Source organism: Chionomys nivalis, chromosome 1, assembly GCF_950005125.1.
Source record: "Chionomys nivalis chromosome 1, mChiNiv1.1, whole genome shotgun sequence".
Taxonomy (NCBI): Eukaryota; Metazoa; Chordata; class Mammalia; order Rodentia; family Cricetidae; genus Chionomys; species Chionomys nivalis.
Window position 1 is genome coordinate 173,395,826 of NC_080086.1, and position 23,648 is coordinate 173,419,473.

Here is a 23,648-nt window from a genome sequence, read left to right on the forward strand (position 1 = left end):
AGTAAAAAGTACTAACTGAAAAGTCTCCCTGGGAATGATCACTGAGGCTCCAATTTCTACCAAAACTTAAACTATGGGGCTGGATAGATGATTTAGAGGTTAAAAGCACTTACTGCTCTATTGCCAGCACCTACATGATGGTTCACAACCATTCATAATTTCAGTTCCAGGAGATCTGATGGCAATGCCCTCTTCTGACCTCTGTGAGCACCAACATGTAGGTGATGCATGCACAAACATGGAGGCAAAACACACAAAAAGTAAAATGAATAAATCAAATAAATAAAATGTTTTAAAAGAAAAAACAAACTATATCAAGCAACTAAGAAAAATCTGCTAAAGTGTCCAGTGTTCTTATGAGTAGCTCATTGTAAACCTCAGTTAGCAGTAATAGGATGCCAACTTTTACTGCCATTCTTGAAACCCATTATTAAAACCCAGTCACACAGCTGGGTGGTGGTGGTGCACACCTTTAATCCCAGCACTCGGGAGGCAGAGGCAGGCGGATCTCTGTGAATTCGAGGTCAGCCTGGTCTACAAGAGCTAGTTCCAGGACAGGCTCCAAAGCTACAGAGAAACCCTGTCTCGGAAAAAACAAAACGAAACAAACAAACAAAAAAAATAGAAAGAAAATTGTGTCACACTTGTTTAAGTACACTTAAAAGATAAGACAAAATTGCTGTGGGCTAGCTAACTATAATTCCAGCACTTGGAGGCAGAGGCAGGATGACCAGAAAGACAGCTCAGCTGCACAGCACATTTGAGGCCACCTGGATTATATGAGATTGGTTCAAAAAACAAACAAACTAAAGTCCAGTTAAGAAAGATAAAAGGAAAAAAAAAAACAACCAGAACCAATTAAAAGTAGGTAAAAGGGACAGTTAATTTGGGGACCAATAATGCCACCTTGTATTACAAATAGTCCTGAACTATATTACAAATAAAAGTTTAGATGGACTAGAAACCAAAATATAACAGACATAATCACAAAAACATAGAATATTTTTATCAACATGGAAAAAGCCAACTATGACATAAAATGTTTAAGCCACAAGAAAACTATAGTTACAAATCAATGAGAAACAGAAGAGGAAGATTGGGGGCTTAGCACACTAGTAACAGCAGTAGAAAACTTGCCTAACATGTCTGATGCCCAGTATCACATAAAAAATTAATAATAGGAAAAATACTTGCAGCATATACAGAAGGAGTAAATATCCCAAGTATTTAAAGAATGAGAAAGACCATCCACTGGAAGAATAGAGATTTTTATCCACTGCTGCCTCCTTAGGACCTGGCATACAGTCGTCCCTCACTCCATAAATACTATATTAATAATTATAAATAAGAAGTTAAAAGAAAATGAATTCAAACTGTCAATATATGCCTGAAAATATTCTTAGCCTTACTACAAGAGAAGACTGTAAGTCAATCGCAGTAAAAGAGTTCTCCCAAACAATTTAAAACCTAGTACTGGTCAAGGTTAGCAGATCTGTAACGATGGTATTTACATTTTGAACCTTTACATGTTACAATACTCTGAGACGGCTGCCTAGCTAGGCACAGTGATGCACATGTACAACTTTAGTGCTCAAGAGGCTGAGACAGGAAGACCATACCAAGATCACCACAGGCTACACAGTGGATATGTTGAACCCTCTACCCCTCTAAAGGTATTTACCTCCAAGTTTTCCTCTTTGATAACTATCCCAGAGAAACATTCTACATGAACACAAGAGAATATATACACATAGTACTACAGGACTATTTGTCAAGAAAGAGAACAAAGGAACTGGGAAGGATGGCTCAGGAGTTAAAAGCACGTACTCTTGCAGAGGATTCCCAGGACCCACATGGCAACTCACAACTGTCCAAAACTACAGTCCCGTTCCAGGGGATCCACATACATCTATGTGCTCAAACACAAACAAAACCCAGAAAAACATCCATACACATAAAATAGCTTTTTAAAAAGAGAAAAAAGTTAAAAGTATGAAACAAAAGAATGCTTTAATAAACATCAACTCAGCAATTAAAAAAAAAAAAAACCAGAGGGGAGGGTTGGAGACGGCTCAGCTGTTAAGAGTATTATTGGCTGCTTTGGCAGAGGACCCCAGTTCAGTTTCAGCACCCACCCTGCAGCTCACAGTCACCTACAATTCCAGTTCCAGAGGATCTGATGCCCTCTTCTGGCCTCCTCAGGCACTGCATACATGTGGTTCAGACATACCCAGAAGCAAAACACCCACACACATAAAATAAAAAATAAATCTTTACAAATTAAAAAAACAACAACAACACAAAAGCTGAGGCAGAAGGGTCATCACCAGTTTAAGAGTGGACTACACAGTAAGACCCTGTCTTTAAAAAATAAAAATAAGACATAGCTACACGTATTGGTATAGAAAGAACTTCAAGGCTGGGCAGTGGTGGCACAGGCCTTTAATCCCAGCACTCGGGAGGCAGAGGCAGGCGGATCTCTGTGAGTTCGAGACCAGCCTGGTCTACAAGAGCTAGTTCCAGGACAGGCTCCAAAACCACAGAGAAACCCTGTCTCGAAAAAAAAAAAAAAAAAAAAAAAAAAAAAAAAAGAACTTCAAGTCAGTATTAAAGTTTAGAAAAAGAACTCAGAACTAAGAAGCTTCTGTAAAGCAAAGGACACTGTCACTAAGACAAAAAGGCAACCCACTGACTGGGAGAAAATCTTCACCAATCCCGCAACTGACAAAGGTCTGATCTCCAAAATATATAAAGAACTCAAGAAACTAGACTGTAAAATGCTAATCAACCCAATTATAAAATGGGGCACTGAGCTGAACAGAGAATTCTCAACAGAAGAAGTTCAAACGGCTAAAAGACACTTAAGGTCATGCTCAACTTCCTTAGCGATCAGGGAAATGCAAATCAAGACAACTTTAAGATACCATCTTACACCTGTCAGAATGGCTAAAATCAAAAACACCAACGATAGCCTTTGCTGGAGAGGTTGTGGAGTAAGGGGTACACTCATCCATTGCTGGTGGGAATGCAAACTTGTGCAACCACTTTGGAAAGCAGTATGGTGGTTTCTCAGGAAATTCGGGATCAACCTACCCCTGGACCCAGCAATACCACTCTTGGGAATATACCCAAGAGATGCCCTATCATACAACAAAAGTATATGCTCAACTATGTTCATAGCAGCATTATTTGTAATAGCCAGAACCTGGAAACAAACTAGATGCCCTTCAATGGAAGAATGGATGAAGAAAGTATGGAATATATACATATTTGAGTACTACTCAGCAGTAAAAAACAATGACTTCTTGAATTTTGCATGCAAATGGACGGAAATAGAAAACATTATCTTGAGTGAGGTAAGCCAGACCCAAAAAGAGGAACATGGGATGTACTCACTCATAATTGATTTCTAGCCATAAATAAAGGACATTGAGCCTATAATTCGTGATCCTAGAGAAGCTAAATAAGAAGGTGAACCCAAAGAAAAACATATAGGCATCCTCCTGGATATTAACCTTCATCAGGCGATGAAAGGAGACAGAGACAGAGACCCACATTGGAGCACTGGACTGAAATCTCAAGGTCCAAATCAGGAGCAGAAGGAGAGAGAGCACGAGCAAGGAACTCAGGACCGCGAGGGGTACACCCACACACTGAGACAATGGGGATGTTCTATCGGGAACTCACCAAGGCCAGCTGGCCTGGGTCTGAAAAAGCATGGGATAAAACCGGACTTGCTGAACATAGCGGACAATGAGGACTGCTGAGAAGTCAAGAACAAAGGCACTGGGTTTTGATCCTACTTCATGTACTGGCTTTGTGGGAGCCTAGGCAGTTTGGATGCTCACCTTACTAGACCTGGAAGGAAGTAGGAGGTCCTTGGACTTCCCATAGAGCAGGGAACCCTGACTGCTCTTCGGGCTGATGAGGGAGGGGGACTTGATTGGGGGAGAAGGAGGGTAATGGGAGGCGGTGGCAGGGAGGAGGCAGAAATCTTTAATAAATAAATAAATAAAAGTTAAAAAAATAAATAAATAAAAGAAAAAGAAAAAGAACTCAGGGGCTGAAGAGATGGCTCAGGGGTTAAGAACACTGACTGTTCTTCCAGAGGACCTGGGTTTAATTTCCAGTGCCCTCATGGCAGCTAACAACTGTCTGTAACTCCAAGATCTGACATTCTCACACAGATATACATGCAGGCAAAACACCAATGTACAGAAAAAATAAATAAACCTATTTTTAAAAAAGAGACCGGTGGATTTCTTTGAGTTTGAGGCCAGCATAGTCTACAAGAGCTAGTTCCAGGACAGTCAGGGCTGTTACACAGAGAAACCCTGTCTCGAAAAACAAAAACAAAAAACAAAGAAGAAGAAAAAGAAATAAAGAAGAAAAAGAACCTGAGAAACATTGTACATACAGTGTGCTTTTATTTATTCACAAGTTATTATAAAGCTGTAAATTTATATACAAATATGCATGTAAATTCATAGGAAAGTCTAGAAAGACAAATGGATAGCAGAGGTCATGTCTGGGAAAGAGATGAAAATGGCTGGGGCCAATGAAGGATTTCTACTTTATTTTTTATTTATTTATTTATTTATTTTGTTTGTTTGTTTTTCGAGACAGGGTTTCTCTGTGGTTTTGGAGCCTGTCCTGGAACTAGCTCTTGTAGACCAGGCTGGTCTCGAACTCACAGAGATCCACCTGCCTCTGCCTCCCGAGTGCTGGGATTAAAGGCGTGCGCCACCACCGCCTGTCCAGATTTCTACTTTATTAAACTGAATTATTTTTACAAGAATATATTCAAGTTTTGCTTGGATAATTAAAAGCATTTGTTTGTGAGAGACAGGAGTATAACTCAATGGCAGAGTGTATACAAGACCCTGGATTCAACTTCTAGCACCAAAAAAAAAAAAAAAAAAGAAGCAAGCTAAATAAAAACAATGGAAGTACCATGTATTTGGCAAAAGAAAGTTAAGAACAAAACATTTTGGCAATTAACAAAATTCAGTCCCAGTACTCGGGAGGCAGAGGCAGGGGGATCTCTATGAGTTCGAGGCCAACCTCGTCTACAAGAACTAATTCTAGGACAAGCTCCAAAGCTACAGAGAAATCCTGTCTCAAAAAAACAAAAATAAAACAAAACAAATAAACAAAAAAACAAAATTCAGTTTTAGGAAGCTATAGAGTTAAAAGCACTTTGTTCTTGTAGACGTCCCAGATTCAATCCCAAAGGATCCAAGCAAGCACATGGTACATGTACATACATGCAGGCAAAACATACATATAAAATAAATCTGAAAGAAACAAAATTCAGTTTTAGATAGAAAACGATTGAGCTTGATTGCAAACAGGCAGTTATACAACCCTAAGACTGGCATTCAGAAGACGGGTCTAAAGGAATACTTTTGGGAGTTACTGGAATATAGATGATACCAATAGACACAAGAATGGTGTGGGTAACTGAGAGAGAATCCAATGAATAGAATAGAGGTCCCAAGACCAAGGAGGAAGTACCAACAAAGAATTGCAGCCAAAAAATTAAATGGAAACTAATAAAGAAAAAACAGTGCCATAAAGCTGGGTGCGGAAAAGCACACAATAATCCCAGCACTAGGAGACAGTATGATCAGAAGCTCAAGGCTAGCCTTAGCCCTGTAACAAGTGCTAGGCAATATAAAACTCGCCCTCCAAAGAATAAAAACAGCAAAAGAGCAGTGTCATAGAAGCCTAAGAAGCAATATGTTTCATAAGAAGTTGCCAAAAAATCTAATAAAATGAGGGCTGAAAAAAACAAAACACCATTTCCCAAACTAATGGACATTAGCACAAGTTTTCTTTCAGTCAGAATATTAGGATGGAATAAGGAGTTCATGAGGATTAAAAATGTATGAATAGAAAAATCCTATAAGGAAGCTAGATTCTGAAAGACTAAAAAGGAAGTTGGCAGGTTGACGAATAGAGTTGCCAAAATGAAGAAGGCAAAGCTAAGTCTGAATATTGACAAAATACCTGGAGAAAGAGGAACTAATCAGAGCAATCTTCTTGAACAGCACTGAAAAGAATATGATTAAAGCACCTGTGGAGGGATTTGTTTTTGACAGAATGAGGACATAATAGTATGAGGAGAAAGATGAGTCCCAGGTACACATAGGTTTGTAGATAAGAAGTACAGAGAAGTTCCATGTGGGGGTCTTCTGCTTTTGTAATGAAAGAGAAAGCTTATAACTGGTTTAAACAGAAGAGCACACAACAGAGGAGAAGTACAGCATGAAACAGCCATTTGCAACGGGAAGGTGAACTTGACAGAGACATGCATAACACTGCTAGACAATGCTGACTTCTCACAAGGCTGCTGATCACAATGCATCCTGGTACTGATCTGTCTAGCTTCCAGCTCCATGGCTTCAGGCAACTAGGAAGGTAGAAGGTTAGTACAACTGCTACATTACTCAGCTTCTTAAGCACTAGAAGTCAATTTGGATTGAAATAAACAGAAAAGGAATTTACAGAAAGAATATAAAATAGCTTCTAGGGTGAAAAACCTGTTTCAAGGATACACAGCTAAAAAAAAATCATAAAATTGTTTTGGCAAAGATGTTACAAGTGATGATGGCAAGCAAGAGATGCTGCTGCTTGATTAGCATGTTACAGTTCTACAGTATGTGCCAACACTAACAACACTGCCACTGTCACCCCGTGACTTGATCTTGCTGTCTAAAGGCTGGTGCTACATGGGGATTTTCTAATAATAGAATGTTGAAAAAGGTAAAGTAGAAAGGAATTGAGTTATCTGAAAGGATAAACACAGTGATAAAACAGCTGAGTGTTAAAGTGGATGACAGGTGAGCAAAGTAAACAATGATGTGAAGATGCACGGTGGTTCTGTCTCCTCCAGTAACAGGATAGATGCTAATATCCAAAGGGTTACATAGAGCAGTCTGAGCAGCAGCTCCTGCAGACATCACATGGGAGTTTGGTCGGAGTAGTAGGGGTTGGCAATGTGACAAAGCCTCCCAGTGTTGCTATGAGTAATGTTTCATCTCACTGATCCCAAAGGCATCACAGATTGGCAAAGTCTCAGGCATGATAATTACTCTCTTTAAGTCTGTATTTTCTCATCTGTAAAATACAGAAAATGCTACTCATCTGATATAAAGTTGTTATGAGGATTAATAGATAAGACAGATGTCTGGCATGAAGTATGTACTGAGTAAATTGTAGACACGGTAAATATCACAAAGACCGAGAAGGGAGTTTCCAAGAACATTATTAAATTTTTTTTTAATATTTAAGATTTTTCTTGGGCTGGAGAGATGGCTCAGCCGTTAAAGGCTAGGCTCATAACCAAAAATATGGGCTGGAGAGATGGCTCAGAGGTTAAGAGCACTAACTGCTCTTCCGGAGGTCCTGAGTTCGATTCCCAGCAACCACATGGTGGCTCACAACATCTGTAATGAGATCTGGTGCCCTCTTCTGGCCTGAGGGCATACATGGAGGCTGAACACTGTGTACATAATAAATAAACAAATCTTTTTTTTTAAAAAAAAAAGATTTTTCTTTTTCTTTTAACTTTTAGAATTGCATTTATTGACTGATTGGGGGGGCGGGACTGATTCATATGTAGGTCAAAAGATAACTTTTGGTTCTGTCTTTGATCATGTGGTTTCCAGGCATAGAACTCAGGTCATCAGGCTTGATGGCAGGAGCCTTTCCCTACTGAGCCATCTTGCTGGTCCTTACATCTTTTAAAGTAATCAAAAGGGCTGCACTGGAGCACTAGAGGTGATGAGTCTAGAAAAGTCAGTTTTAGTCTCAGATAAACAATAGTCAGAAAGTTTTAAGGAAAGACTCACAACAGAACAACTCAACTAGTATTCTAGCACCCTTGTTTATTTAAGTTCTAAGAACTCAGAGCCCAAAACTGTCAGTTTTGATTGATGGAGCCTTGAAAACAAAATTTAAAAATCACCAGCTATTAATGCAAGTGTACAAGATAAAAGAAAATAGCTAGTTGTTCAGAATACAGCTGTGGAAGAGGGAGATAAAATTATGCATGTCTTAAGCTATTTAACTTAAGCTAATTTAAGAGAGACCAGCAAGATGGCTCAATGATTGGAGGCATTTGCCACCTCTGACACCTGAGTTTGACCCCAGGAATGCACATTATGAACTGACTCCAGGCATTTGTCCTCTGACTTTCACGGCTGCACAAATGCACATGTGCATATACATAAGATACATACGCAATGAAAATTTAAAATAGGAAGTTTAGACTTAAAAATTGACAGAAGAAACTTTCTCCTTTGATCTGTTCTCACTGAGTTTCTAGCCTATAAAGCCTATAAGACTACAAAGCGCCTATAAATTTTATAAAAATCTTATCAGGCTGACTGAAACTGTCCATTGGATATAGCTATGTCTACCACATGAATATAGGACAGGGTGAAGGATCTAGGCAATAGCCAAGATGGCTCTCCTGCCAGCCGACTCCACTGTGCCTCTCTGAATGCTGAGTGAGAACTATAAGGCAGGCATACATGACACTTGTAATCCATGAACTTGTGAAGGCTAAAGCAGGATGATCTCAGGGTTACACAAAGGAGGCTTATCTTAAAAATAAATTTATTAGGGGGTTAGAGAAATGGATCTTGCAGAAGACTAAGGTCCAATTCCCAGCAGCCACATGGTGACTCACTCACAACACTCTGTAACTCTACCAATTCCAGGATTTGGCGCCCTCTTCTGGCTTCTGAAGTACCATCATGCACATAGTAAACATACAAACATATAGGCACTCATCCATTTACATAAGATAACAATTAATTTTTTTATTTTTAAAACAATTAATTTAAAATTTTTTGAAGGGCCAATGATATAGCTCAGCAGGTAAAGTCATTTACTGTGCAAGCCTGGTAACCTGAATTTGATATCTAGAATCCACATAAAAGAGGAAGGAAAGATCCAAATCCATGAGGTTGACCTCTGGCCTCTACATGAACTCAACTGCACATACATGTCCTCTCTCTTTCTCTCTCTCTCTCTCTCTCTCTCTCTCTCACACACACACACACACACACACACACACACACACACACACACACACATCACTACATCTTTTAAAGCCCTACCATGAAAACAGAAGAGTATTACTTAAAAATTCAACTCAACAAAGACTCTGAATAAAGATTATTTACCTTTCTTATTAAGAGAAAGTAGACTACTTGTATTTGTTAATTTTTTCAATTAACTGAAAACTTTGATCTAGGTGTCTTCCTTAAGGCATGGAACACAGAACTGGAACTTCAGCCTACAGCAACTGCCTGCAATTAAAAACACACAATTTCGTCTCCAAAGTCAAACAGATTCTGCTCACTCTAGTACATTGCTGTGTAACTTTGAGATAAATGTCTTAATCTGTTTCCTCAACAAAACAAGGATAACACTATCTTTAAGAGCTCTTAAAGGATTAAATAATATCAAGCTGTAAGTACAAGGCCTAGTACAAAGACCACCTAACAAAGGAGCTGGGAAGATGACTCAGTGGTCAAGTGCACTGGCTGCTTTCCAGAGAACCTGGCTTCAATTCCCAGCACCAACAGGGTGGCTCATTAGACCAGCTCTAACTCCAGTTCCAGGTAATCTACAGCCCTTCTCTGGTCTCCTTCAGCACCAGGCACACAAGTGGTACACAGACATACATGTAGGCAAAACACCTATACACATAAAAATAATTTTAAAAAATACCTAGCAGTATACTTCCTGTTCTAATTCTCAAAAGGTTTAATCAAAGACTTCATAGAAGAGGGACTTAAAGAACAGAGGGAAACTGTTAGATTAACAGAAAGGAATCTTTTCCTCAGGTCACCAGATTCATAACTTTAAAGATAAGGATAGAGCCAGGCATGATGGCACATGTTTATAATCCTGAGAGGTGCAAAGAGAAGGAATTGGAGTTTGAGGCTAAGTTAGGTTACAATGGAGCTAAAAAGGCCAACCTAGGACAGTAAGTCTCTATTAAGAAGAAGAAGAAGAAGAGGAGGAGGAGGAGGAGGAGGAGTGTGGGGATACATAATCAGTTTACAAGCTAATTACAAACAGAAGTCTAGTATTACTGATTTTAAAATGCTTCCCTGTGTTAACTGTTCTTCATATCCTCTAACTTTACCATTCTTTGAGGTTGTGCATTTGTACAGTGTTCTCCATTTCTTCTTGAAGCCTGACTCACTCTCCTGTAGTCTTGGAATGACCTAAGCCTTAGCCACACAGACACACCTTAGAGCTCACTCAGACATCTACAGACCAGAGGCCAGCATCTAAGAGCTCAGAAAGAGTCTGCGTGGCACAATGAAAAGGACACGGGCCGTGGAGACAGACATGGGTTTAAATACTACCTCTGCCACTTTTTGGATGTATAACCTTGGGCAAGGCATTCAACCTCTCTGAACCACATTTCCGCAGTAAAACTGAGATAATGCCATCCATATTTCATAAAGGTCTTGTCAGGATTACAGAAATACCTATGACAATTCCTGGCACATAAAAGGCCAATTACTGGTAACTATTAGTAGGGTCCAGCTGCCAATTGCTTTACTGAGCACTTTGCCAGGCTGTGCTTTTCTGACTGGCGAGGGAGTCACACTATTCGCACATTCCCATGCCTCTATCCAAAACACTCAATTTCAGTAATCTATAATTAACTGAAATGAGGGCTTAAACAATTCAGGGCAAGAAAGCGCTAACATGGCTCAACCCATTCTCTCCTGACGGCAACAAAACAAGTACAATACAAATAGGTTTGCCAAGAAAAATATGGAGTCTGTCTGAACATGGTCATTACCGATAGTAACGTCAGCATACACCAGCTGAGGTTCTTAATGCTTATAGCCTTATTGTCAGAAGTTTCAACTTCTCAGAAATCGTCTTCTGCCTTCTTTTCTCTACTGTGCTAACACCCATTTCAAGAACACATGGAGCCGGGCGGTGGTGGCGCACGCCTTTAATCCCAGCACTCGGGAGGCAGAGGCAGGCGGATCTCTGTGAGTTTGAGACCAGCCTGGTCTATAAGAGCTAGTTCCAGGACAGGCTCCAAAGCCACAGAGAAACCCTGTCTCGAAAAACAAAAAACAAAACAAACAAAAAAGAACACAAGGAAGAAATGCTTTTTTTTTTTTTTCCCCCCGAGACAGGGTTTGGAAAAACCTGCCCTGGAATGAGTTCTTGTAGACCAGGCTGGCCTCAAACTCACAAAGATCCGCCTGCCTCTGCTGCGATTAAAGGCGTGCGCCACCACCGGCCGGCGGAAGAAACGCTCTTAACTGCTGTCAAACTCACTCACAGTGGAATTTATTTTCCCATTTTATAAATTACTACTTCAGAGATGTTTACTGAGTTCACTTGGAATAGGCTTATGAAAGAGAACTTTAAATACAAATATAACCACAATGAAAAGATCTGGCCTATAGAGTACCATGAGTTACAGTATGAAGGCAGGTTCCAAAGGTAAAATGTGACCAAGTAACCTACACCCCATTATGTTCATTCTTATGATTACTGATCTTGGGAAGTCAGGCTCTTATATACTTTCCTTGTGTGGCTGACCAAAGTAATGGGACCAAGAAAATTGATAACTGATAAACAAATGGGAAAAGGGAAACCATTAATGGAAATGTAATAACATAAATAAGATTGTCTGGTAGTTACAAAATAAAAGCAACAGTCACCATTTACACCACCAAAGGCAACTATTTTACCCCTAGTACACCAGTCCTTGTACACACTTTTGAAAAGCAGAAGAGAGTCAAGGGAAGAACAGCTTAAATAGACGATCTAAAAAGCAGGAAAGGCTCAAACCGGACATCACACAACTGGCTCCTTACTGAGTGATTTTCCTACTTGTAGTCAATTCAACATTAAGAAAACTAAAGTCCAGGCGGTGGTGGTGACGCACACTTTTAATCCCAGCCCTTCGGAGGCAGAGGCAGGCGGATCTCAGTGAGTTCCAGGCCAGCCTGGTCTACAAAGCGAGTACCACAGAGAAACCTTGTCTCGAAAAGCCAAAAGAAAGAAAGAGAGAGAGACAGAGAGAGAGAGAGAGACAGAGAACTAAAGACGTGCCTTTTAAAAACAGCAAGCCAAATGTGGTGGTGCACAGTTTAGATCCCAGTTCACAGGAAGTTGAGACAAAGGATCATGAGTTCAAAGCCAGCTGGCCTGAAACTCACTGAGTAGCCAAGGATGACCTTGAACTTCTGATCTTCCAGCCTCTACTTTCCCAGCACTGGGATTACAGGAATGTACCTCCATGCCTGGTTGCCTGGTTTATATGGTACTGTGGATCAAACCCAGAGCTTCTTGCCTGCTAGGCAATCACTCTACCAACAGAACCACATCTACAACCAACAAGACCTTGTGAAAGAAAGGAAGGAAGGAGGGATGGGGGAGGGAAAGGGAAAAGGAAAAGGAAAAGGGAAAGGGAAACGAAAGGAAAGGAAAGGAAAGGAAAGGAAAGGAAAGGAAAGGAAAGGAAAGGAAAGGAAAGGAAAGGAAAGGAAAGGAAAGGAAAGGAAAAGTTCAGGTCAGGCGTGGTGGTGCACACTGTAATCTCATACTCAGGAGGCTGAAGCAGGAAGATTATGGAGGGACAGCCTCAGCTACATAGTTCCAGGCAGCTTGGGCTACAGTTTGAGACCCTAACAAGAAAAGAGGAGTGGGGCAGAGTGAGAGAGAAAGGAGAGGGAAGAGGGAAAAAGAAGAGGCAAGCTAAGCTCAGCAAAGTCCTTACTTATGTCATACAGCTGCACCCTTCCCAGGACTTCACCTGCTTAACTTTCAGCAAATAAGATGGGATTTTGGTGTAATTAACATTGTAAGGCAAGTTCAGCCCTGTCTTCAGAGCCTTGAGGCTGCTGAGTAAATCTAAAATCATGGAACATGATTTTGATACTGCAAAAAAAAAAAAAAAAGACAGGAAGAAGGTGGTTCAGCAACAAGGAAAATGTCCAAGAAGCACAATAAGAAAAAAAAAAAAAAAAAAAAAACAGGCTCTAGGGTGCTGGCCTGTGATTTTTTTAAAACTTCTTTATACAGAATCTATCAAACTATTACTAATATGTACACATTTCAGAGAAGGTCACAGGCTCACACCTAAGCTTTGGGGCGAGAAATAACCAATTTTAACAACAGTTATCATTTAAGATTCTATTATAGGTACCAAGTTCTATGTGAAGAGCACATTTTTAATCCTTAATTATAATAAGTATGCTCGTTTTATAAAAGAAGTGACTTACATAATTTGCAAATTATTCAAAAGTTAGTACTGGAGGAAGGGGTGCTCTCTATATTCAAACCCAGATCTCTACCTGATTGTAGACTTCACACTCTAAAAGGAGTTTTTTTAAACATTTTCAGTCTTAAAGGAACTGAATTACGAACTTTAGAAAAAATAATCACAAGAAAAAGATTTGGCCAAAGCTACAAAGCATCTTAATTAGTGAGAAATATGCTTTGGATTTCCTAACTTTTACCTAAGCACCCTAGCCCAGGCCGCCCCTTTTAACTGTAATTCCTCCATTTAACTATAATTGCGGGGGTGGGGGGCACGACGACACGTTGACACGGACGACACCAAATAGCTAAGGACAGACAAAGCGTGTCCTAAAGCACTGTTAAAATTCCCTCAGCCTTGCCGCTGACATCACTTATCACTACATTTGGGAAGAATGAAAAAGTTTACAGCTCTATCTAAGTCATGAGGTAATTACAACACTGTGTTTGGCTGGATCCAAGAGTCACCTAAACCCTACACAGTAAACCCAATATAGACTTCATATCCTTTTAATTGTTTTTCTGCCAGAACAAAATGCACTCACTATAATGAAGAAAAATAGAAATCTGTGTGTTCATATTGTGTCTAGGAAATTAAAGCCATAATTTCTCTTTAGATGAGCCGTATCTCTTGTCTTTTTCCTCCTGTGCTGACTTAGCATGGAGAAGGGAGAAAAAACGAGGGAGGTGGTAAAGGATATAGTCAATGCATAAATAATATCGGATGCTGTCATTACTCGTTACTATGTATGAAAGAAGCTGATGGTTGAGACAGGCCCCATCGGATCGCTTTCCCAAAAGTAGCAGCGTTTCTTCCTAACACTTTCTGCTCACAATCGACGAAATAAGCCTTCTCTTCATACACGGTCTAGTAATTCTGGTGAGCAGACCTCTGAAGAGTGAACCGTCTCTCCATTTACCCTTCTACCATCTACAAGCACGGTGCAAGGAAATGCAGGGCAGAAAGGAAGGACACAGGATCAGTACTGCCCTGTTGGAAAGCTGCTGGCCACAGAAAGGCAGAAAGTCACCGTCTGCACAGAAGCCAGACAACTCAGAGAGCTGCCTGAGCTCGCAAGAGAGCTAACTACTGCTTCCCCGCTCTCCAGGGAAAAAGATCTTCCCATCCTTATCGCTGGAGGGAAGGATTTCTACGCCGCCGAACAGTCCGGAAAAATCACACGCGGGAGTGTGCTGGAGGCGGGGGGTGTAGTAGTAGGTGCCTCTCCTCCCCCTGCCTGGTCCAAGTAGTAGCGAAGAGCGCTACCTCCATGTTATTCGTAGAGAAGTACGGCCGTGGCACCTGGAGGCTCCGCTTGGCCGCGGAGCACCGAGTGGCGGTCGCTCTGAGAGCCGGTTCAGGGGGGAAAGGGCTCTCGGCTCCCCGATCTAGAGGGCGTGGAAGCGGGTGATGCCGTGCCGCCAAGGGCCGCCGCTCCCCTGCCCGCCCTCCCCGCCTCTCCGTGAGGCAGCCCGGCCACAGTACCTTCTTGACCGTGCGCGGCGCCTCGGTGACCGTGCCGTCGGGGCTGACCAGGGCCTCGCCGCCGTCGCGATGCCGCTGGTGCTGGTGATGCGGGTCACTCCGCTTCATGGCCGACGCTTGAGGCACCTTCCCGGCCGCGGGGCTGAGAGCCGCGGTGGGCCCCGAGCCCGGGCCAGGGGCTGGGGGCCGCTCCGCTGCGGGAGCCGGAGCTGGAGCCTCTGGGTCTCCGCCGCCCGCCGGGGGTACCATGGCGCCCACGGCCGCCGTGCTCAGTCCTAACTGGGGCTCCGCCTCGGAGGGGCTCAGATCCTTCAGCTCCACCTCAGGCACCTTGGGGGTAGCCGCTGCTGACACAACCTGCACCGACATCACCGCCTCCACTGCAACCGCCGGCTCCGACTCCAGCTCCAGCTCCCACTCGGCCCCGCCTCCCGCCTCCCTTCCCCTTCCCTCCCCCATACCCCCACTCCTCCCCTTCATCGCCTCCGCTCCCACCCCCTTCCTCCGCCCGCTAGCTCGCCGCCAGCCCGGCCCCTCCAGCCCCGCCCCACCCCAGGCCTACTCACGCGCCAGGCCCCACGGAACCTGTAGTAAGCTTACTTCGGGCAGCACGTGGCTAGAAGACTGTGGGACTTCAGCACCCAACCTGCACTGCGCGCGTGGGGAACAGGCCGCAGAGCTCCCTGGGAGTTGTAGTCCCTTTGGCCTTCCTCCGGAAAGTAGTTTTCTGTGGAGAGGGAACTCCCAGAACAGCGACTAACGGAAAAGTATGAAAACGGATGACGCGACGGAATAGATGAGGAAAACGTCTCCAGAGGGGTTGCGGTTTCCGGAAGGGAATGCCAGAAACCCCGGGGAAAGTGGGGGAAGAATGACCCGCTCCCCTGACGGCGTGAATTTCCTCCGGAGTGTGCGCATGTGTGCGATCATGTGGGCGGCCTTTAAAGGAAAAGCGGCACATCATGGGAGGTGAACGCCGGCTGCGGGCTGGGAGGCATGGTTTTCTCCCTTTGGAGCTGGCTCTCTAAAAGCCTCTCTTCAGTGGGTTGGTTTCTAGAAGAAATGAAATAAGCCATTGCCTGCTCTGATGATTTCTGGCATATTCTTAGTGAAGAAGCTAAAATCAGCTCCGAAAGGAAGAAATTCCGTCAGGGTGTGGTGGAGTTCGCAGTAATACTAGCAGTTGAACAACCAAAGCCTGCGCGGCACCAGTAGTTCAAAGCCAGCAAGACACTGCCTTAAAAAAAGAAAGTAAAAAGCTAATTTCTTCAAGTTGAAATTTCAGAGCTGAGAATTCCTTTTAAATGAAGCCAAATCTTGACTATTCTCTAGAAATAATCAGAAATTTAGATACACATGTTACATAGCAGAATATTAATCTAACTAGTGATTTTTCTAAGTGATAAAAACTGATTTATTGTCTATATTTTTCTATTTTGCACTTAGAGAGTGTAAGAAAGATATCTATAGAAATTTTATTTAGCGAGACAAGGCCTTGTCATCTGTCTCCAGCTGGTCTAGATCTCTCTAGATTAGGCCTGGCTTTGAATTCGCAGAGATCTGTCACTGCCTCCAGAGTGTTGGAGTTAGAAAACATGTGTCACCCAGCCATCGAGAAGTTCTAACATCGTGTGTATTTATGTATGTGGGCGGGGGGTGGGGGGGGTACGGCTTATACCATGGTGTGTTATGCCCAAATCATGGAGTCCCCCTAAAACCATCTAGGAGACCGAGTCCTGTATATAAAAACAAAAAGCTTTTATTCTTACACAAGTTTGCAAACTCGGTCTCTCTGTGTGTCCAACATATTGAAACTATCGGAGAGCTCCGAGCTCAGTGTTAGGTTTTTGTAGTAGGAGCAAAGGCGGCGGTGAGGGATTTGTAAGGTTCAGGATCCCTGACTGGCTGACATTTGTCTAGGGATGTTCTGTTGAAAAGCGATGGGTGTGTGCTGGCAGGTGATCCTATCTACAATGGTTGGAACATTAGGAATTCCCTTTGGATGGTTGGTCTGTTCCTGGGTGGTGCCTGGGTACCATCAGTTTGTGGTCTTTCTTGCCACCAGGTACTGCCTCAGGGAAAACTAGTGAGACTCAGACCTCTGTTGCTGGGTCCTCCAGGTCACAGGTAGAAGTCGAAGGCATTTGTGAGTTTGTTCTCTTCCTATGTGTGGGCTCCACATAATGGAATTAGGAAGTAGACTTGGAGGGCAAGTGCTTTTAAAGGCCAAGCCATTTTGATGGCCTACTATAATTTTTCAATCTAATATTTCTTTCTTTTGATTATGTATAACTTTCTGCCTGCATGAGTGCCTGCAGGCCAGAAGAAGGCGCCAAATCTCATTACAGATAGTTGCTGGAAATTGGAACTCAGGACTTGTGAAAGACCAGCCAGCGTAGCCGTGCGGTGGTGGCGCACGCCTTTAATCCCAGCACTCGGGAGGCAGAGGCAGGCGGATCTCTGTGAGTTCGAGGCCAGCCTGGTCTTCAAAGGGAGTTCCAGGACAGGCTCCAAAGCTACAGAGAAACCCTGTCTCGAAAAACAAAAAAAACAGCCGGCGCTCTTAACCTCTGAGCCATCTCTCCAGCCCTAGATTCACTTATTTTGTTGTTTTATGTGTGTTAGTGTTTTGCTTGCACCTTGTGGGTTCTTGGTGCTGGCTGAAGTCAGAAGGTTTTAGGTCCTGTAGAACTAGTTACAGATCATTGTGTGATGATATGTGGGTACTGGGAATCGAACCTGGGTCCTCTGAAAGAACAACAAATTCTCTTAACCACTAAGCCATATCACCAGCCTCCAGTTTTATTTTTAATAATAAAATATAAAATAAAATGACCTACCTATCGGCTAGGTCATAGCGGTAATCCAAGCACTGAGGGAACTGAGACCTGAGTATCAAGAATTTTCCAAGGTAGGCCTTGACTACTTAGAAAAATCTTGTCTCAAAAATAAGAAATAGCTGGGCGATGGTGGTACGCGCCTTTAATCCCAGCACTTGGGAGGCAGAGGCAGGCGGATCTCTGTGAGTTCAAGGCCAGCCTGATCTGCAGAGCTAGTCCAGGACAGCTAGGGCTGTTACACAGAGAAACCCTGTCTCAAAAAAAAAAAAATTGTTTTCCAATAGTATTATAATAGTATAGAGAAATAAATGTTTATGACTAAAAATTAGGCTAAAAGCTGGGCATAATGGTGGAGGCCTTTAATCCCTACACTAGAGAGAGGCAGAAGCAGTAGGATTTCTGAGTTCAAGGCCAGCCTGGTCTGCAGAAACCGTGTCTCAAAAAACAGACAAACAAAAAGTCTAAAAAACAGGAGACAACACTACACATTCTAGGGGTGAGAGAGTTGGCTCAGAACTTAGGAACCATTGCTGGAGTTTGTTCCCAGCAACCACGCTGGGCAGTTCACAGTCACTTGTAACTCTAGCTCCAAGGGATCTGGCACCCTCTTCTAGACCTACACACACACACACCCCAAAAATCTATTTTTAATTGCCCATTCTTTGAGATTTTATGTGACTATTAACGAAAGGAAGATGCATTAAAATATAGCTGGCTTTTATTTCTTATGTGCATTGGTGTTCTGCCTGCATGTAAATCTGTGTAGAGGTGTCGGATGCCCTGGAACTGGAGTTACAGACAGCTGTGAGCTGCCATGTGGGTGCTGGGAATTAAACCCGGGTCTTCTGGAGGGACAGCTGAGCTACCTCTCCATCCCCACATTATAAGGTAGGCTTCTTTATTTCTAAAGAAACTGAGGCAAAGGTGATCACAGAGTTTGTGCTGCTCAGAATGCAACAACAGTCCCAAAACTCAAGCGGGCCGCTGGCCAGCAGTCATTGGAGAAGCTGTTTTCCCCCAGCCAGAAGGAGACCAAGGGAGAAATCACCTGCTTCCGTCTACTACTAGTGCTTGGAGTCTCTGCCTTTGAAACTTTCATTTCCAGGTCTCCAAACCTGTACTGGAAGGCCCCTGAGCACTGCCATTTCCACAAAACCCCCAAATCTGCCAGACACAAGAGTATATTAGGTTTTCTCTTCACATGTCTGGCTTTGATCATTTCCTTCCTGTTTTGAAGAAGGGGCCCAGAGCTTCGTCCTCCAGCTGTTGGGCAGAGGCTAACAATCTAGAACTGATTTCTTTCTTCCCGTAATGCACAAGGGAGCTTCAGCACAGCCACCTGGTGTACACGGAGCTCGTACCCAGCAGCTGCCTACCTGGCCGGCCACTAGAATTGATTTCTGAGCGGAAGAACCTGCCTTCCGTGGGATGTGGTGGTGAAACAGAAGGAGTGTGAGCCCTGGGAAGAGGCGGACATTTAGTCTCTGTTTGTCCATGTCCTTCCATTACTTAGAATCGACAAGCAGATCATTTCCCTCGCCTTTCCAGCTCCTTCCCATCCATCTGCCGTGTCCGTGACAGCCTTGTTGCTGAGGCAAACCAAGCGTAGGGGAAGGTGGGATTGCTAGACTAGAAGCAGGGGGATTGTGCATTAACTATTAACTATTTAAGGAAAGTTTAAGCCTACAGGTCTTTTTCCTTCTGCTGGTTCATTCAGCTTCCAGAAGCCTGGCAGACAGCAATAATCTTCCATAAGGCATCTGACCGGTCCAAGAGAGGAAATGGAAATCCTAGTGCTGAGGAATTCTCCAAGGACATAGGGTGGCCAGATCACACACAGTGAAGATCACTCTGCGAAACATCTAGTGCCACACTGTGAGCAGACAGCCAAAGTCGCCAGGCACATGGAGCAAGAAAGGGAGCTGGGGAAAAGCTCAGTGTGCGCCTAGCATTCAGAGGCTCGGGTCCATCAACACAAGAAAAGAGGAAGAGGCTAATATTATTTTGTCATAAACAACTGGTAGTGCACACATATATTCTAGTACTCAGGACACCAAGGAAGGATTGTGAGTTCAGTGCTGACCTGCCACACAGAGAGTGCAAAGCCTACCTAAGCTGTGTAGACTGCCCCACTAGACCAAATCTTAATATACTTGGACACATGCAATACTGGGTTTGTGAAGGAGCATACAGTTTCAAGGAGTAAACATTCAGAAAACAAAAGCACTCCCCGCCCCCTTGGCTTTTCAAAACAGGGTTTCTCTGTGTAACAGCCCTGACTGCTCTGGAACTCATTCTGTTGACCAGGCTGGCCTGAAACTCACAGCCATCCACCTGCCTCTGCCTCCCCATTGCTGGGATTAAAGGTGCGCATCACTACTGCCTGACTAAGAGCACATTTAAAAGAAAGCCTGCTAGCAGAATTTTTATCAGAAATTTTTAACTAGACAAGTTTTGCTGTGGCTGCTGTTCGTTTGTTGAGGTAGGATCTTCTGTGCAGCCTGGCTGGCCTAGAACTTACCATTCAGGCCAGGCTGACCCAATACTTTAGCAAGTCCTCCTGCTTCTGCCTCCTAAGTGTGCTGAGGTTCCAGGTGTGTGTATGCCTGTGTAGAAAAGATATTTTCTATCTTTTGCTCAGAAGTTAAAAATGGTAGCTTGTATGCATCACAAGTGTTTTAATGTATATTTTGGCATAATATATACAATGCATCGAATAGCTGTAGAGTTCTGGCAAAACAATCATTTTCAGATGAACATGTTTTCTTTACATTTCAGAAGCAGAACTGCAGGTTCAGTTCAGTGGGAGAGTGTTTGCTGTGCATGCTCCAAGGCTTGGGCTCCATTCCTAATAAGGAACTGCAAAATCACAGAGGATAAAAATTAAATATTGAGAGAGGGTGGGGTGAAAATGATAAAGATACAGAACTCATTTGAAATTCACTAAGTAAATGTTAAGAATACATAAAATCAATTAGATGACTGACTAGCAAAGCCCAAATAATAAACACTCCAGGAGGACAAAGAAAGTAGAGAGGGGAGTTAGGGAGCAGCAGTGGGAGAGGACTTGCCTGGCAAGTGTAGAACCCTGGGCAGGAGCAAGAATGCGAAAGGAGGGGCTGGAGAGATGGCTCAGAGGTTAAGAGCACTGACTGCTCTTCCAGGGGACCTAGGTTCAATTCCCAGCAACCACATGGAAATTAACAACTGCAACTCCAAAATCTGACACCCTCACACAGACATACACGCAGGCAAAATACCAATGCATATAAAATTAAAATAAATAAAGTATTTAAAAAATACTCTCTGCAGGGGAACCTAACCGTCTGTGCTTATGCTTCACAGAGAAAAGTGGGAAGATGCTGAGGGACAAAGTGTCAAGAAGGTGGCTCCAACACTGACAAGAAGGAGGAAGGGTCAAGGAAGGTCAACAAGTTAAAAAAAAAAAAAAAGAAGAAGAAGAAGAATACGGAAAGGGGCCACTTCATGCCTGGCACAGTGTGTGAAAATATGTCGGGGACCAGCCCGCACATCGGTCATTTTTTGTACCAGAGTGGAGGTGTGGTAATAAAAATACAACTCACACAACTATATTGGGAGGGAGTTTTATTATTTTATATCATTGTGGAATTTCAAAATTCTGACAAAAAGAGTACCTTTCGAATGGAGCAGGACTCCGTAGAGAGGTGGAGTCATCCCATCTACATAGCAAGACCCTGTCTCAGAAACACAAAAAGGCCTGGCAAGACGAGTCAGCAGGTAGAGGCCCTTACCATCAAGTTCCTTAGGGACCAATCAAACACAAAGCAATATGTAAACTGCCTGCAGACACATAACTGCATCTACACATAAGAAAGTATAGAGCGGGCGGTGGTGGCGCACGCCTTTAATCCCAGCACTCAGGAGGCAGAGGCAGGCGGATCTCTATGACTTCGAGGCCAGCCTGGTCTATAAAAGCTAGTTCCAAAACAGGCACCAAAAAAAAAAAAAAAAAGAAAAGAAACAGCCAAGTATGGAGGTACCTGCCTGTAATAACAGTTTACCGGAAGGCTGAAGCAGAATTGAGAGTTTAAGGCCAGTGTAAAGAATATATAGTATTATGGGCCAATCTGAGGTATATAGCAAGACCTCAGACAAGCATAGTGGTGCATGCTTTAATCCCAGCACTCAGGATCTCTGGGTTCAAGGCCAGTCTGGTCTACAAAGCAAGTTCTAGGACAGCCAGGGCTACACAGAAAAACCCTGTCTTGGAAAACAAACAGAAAAGTCCTGAAACTGTGTCTCAAAGCAGACTAAAAAGAAAAAAAAATCAGACTGTTCCTTTCAAGGACCATGAAGAACTGACTCATGAAAGTTGTCCTCTGACCTCTTCATGTGTGCATGCACGTGGGCACACACACAATAAGCATAATAAAAGTGTGTTTGCGTGCGTACACATGCACCACCTATGGGCTCCAGGGATCAAACTCAGGTTGTCATGCTTGGCCGCAAGCCGTTACCTGCTGAGCCATCTCGCTGGCCCTGCCCAGCATTTTCACATGGGTTCTCAGGTCTTAGGCTTGCAAGGCAAGCATTTTACCAGTGAGCTATCTCCCCAGCCCTGGAGTATGAGTTTTTTTTTTTGTTTTGTTTTGTTTTGTTTTTTTGTTTTTTTTTTTTTTGGTTTTTCGAGACAGGGTTTCTCTGTGGTTTTGGAGCCTGTCCTGGAACTAGCTCTGTAGACCAGGCTGGTCTCGAACTCACAGAGATCCACCTGCCTCTGCCTCCCAAGTGCTGGGATTAAAGGCGTGCGCCACCACCGCCCGGCTGGAGTATGAGTTTTTAATCTATTCTTCTTTGCAGTTTTTCTTGTCTTTTCAACTTTTCACACTAAAAGCTCAAATGGGCAGGGGAATTTAAGGAAACTGGGACAAACAGAGGTAGGAACTGGGAGTCTGAGGTTGAAGAGTGTGGTAGGGAAAGGTGAGGCAGAGCTGGTCGGGGGAGGGTTCTCAGGACAGCAGGAAGCCAAAACTGGCAACTCTTCAGCCTGAAGGTGTTTCCTTAGGAATCAGATTCAAGACTTTTAAACGGAATGGTAGTTATTGTTGTTCAGCGTGACTTCCTACAGAAATCCTGTAAGGTTTCCTGTTTGCTTGGGTGTCACGTTCCTGGGCATCCAGCTGCACCTGAGTCTTCATGCAGGTGTGGGGGATGGAGAGGATTGAGTTAGTGCTGCCCTCTAGTGCTCACAATCTGTCACTTCAACATGTTTCTCAGCTTTTTGAAGACTCAGATTGAACTCAATGCTCCACCCTATACTCAAGCAACCCTTCTAAGGAAAAAAAGAAACTAGTAACTAATAGTTAAATGTTCGTGGATAAGAAATGAAGAAAACCATAGCAATTGCTTATTTCAGAAAATACCGAACAATACTGATAAGTATTGTTTTAAATGCTGCTGACGATTTTTTAAGCCGTACTTCTGTACAGAGCTGTAATGGCAAGAACGAACATGACATCCAAGTGCAGAGGATAACACAAAACGGGGAATCTGGGGATGAACTGCCACTGAGCTGGGGGAGTCAGGGCTTCAGGATCAGAAATCCCGGGCCAGTGTCTGTGCCTTTCCGGCTGTGCGGTTGTGTGCAGGTCACTTTGCCTGAGCCTGTTTCCATGAGAAGTGCACCTCTGGTCGGATCCCTGTCACACTGAGACCAGAAGGCCCTACCTGAATGCCAGCAGTACCAGTAACTGAAGGGTTTGGAGCAGCCCAGTCTTTTGTGCTTCAGTGCCTTGAGGGGCCTAACAGAACCATGCAGGGCTGGGAGGTTTTGTGAGCTGAATCCTGCGGAGGGCTTGGAAGAGTGTCTAGCTAATATTTGGTGTTAAGTATCAATGATATAACATGTCTACAAGCTACCTAGGATAAAATCAACATGTCCTTTCTCTTCTCCCTGAAATCTGGCTCTGATGAAAATCCTGGTGTCCCCATCACACGTCGCTGAAGGAGATTCT

The 23,648-nt window shown here is 43.3% G+C and overlaps 1 protein-coding gene across 2 annotated transcripts in view; it reads right to left on the reverse strand.

Annotated features, from left to right (window-relative positions):
- Ahcyl2 (adenosylhomocysteinase like 2) overlaps positions 1–15,232 on the reverse strand; it is a 164,471-nt gene extending 149,239 nt beyond the window's left edge. For both annotated transcript variants that reach the window (XM_057762825.1, XM_057762818.1), the window contains exon 1: positions 14,813–15,232. In XM_057762825.1, coding sequence (XP_057618808.1) covers positions 14,813–15,181 — 369 coding nt within the window. In that variant the 5' untranslated portion in view covers positions 15,182–15,232. The remainder of the gene's footprint in view (positions 1–14,812) is intronic.
- Between the last annotated feature and the right edge of the window lie 8,416 nt (positions 15,233–23,648).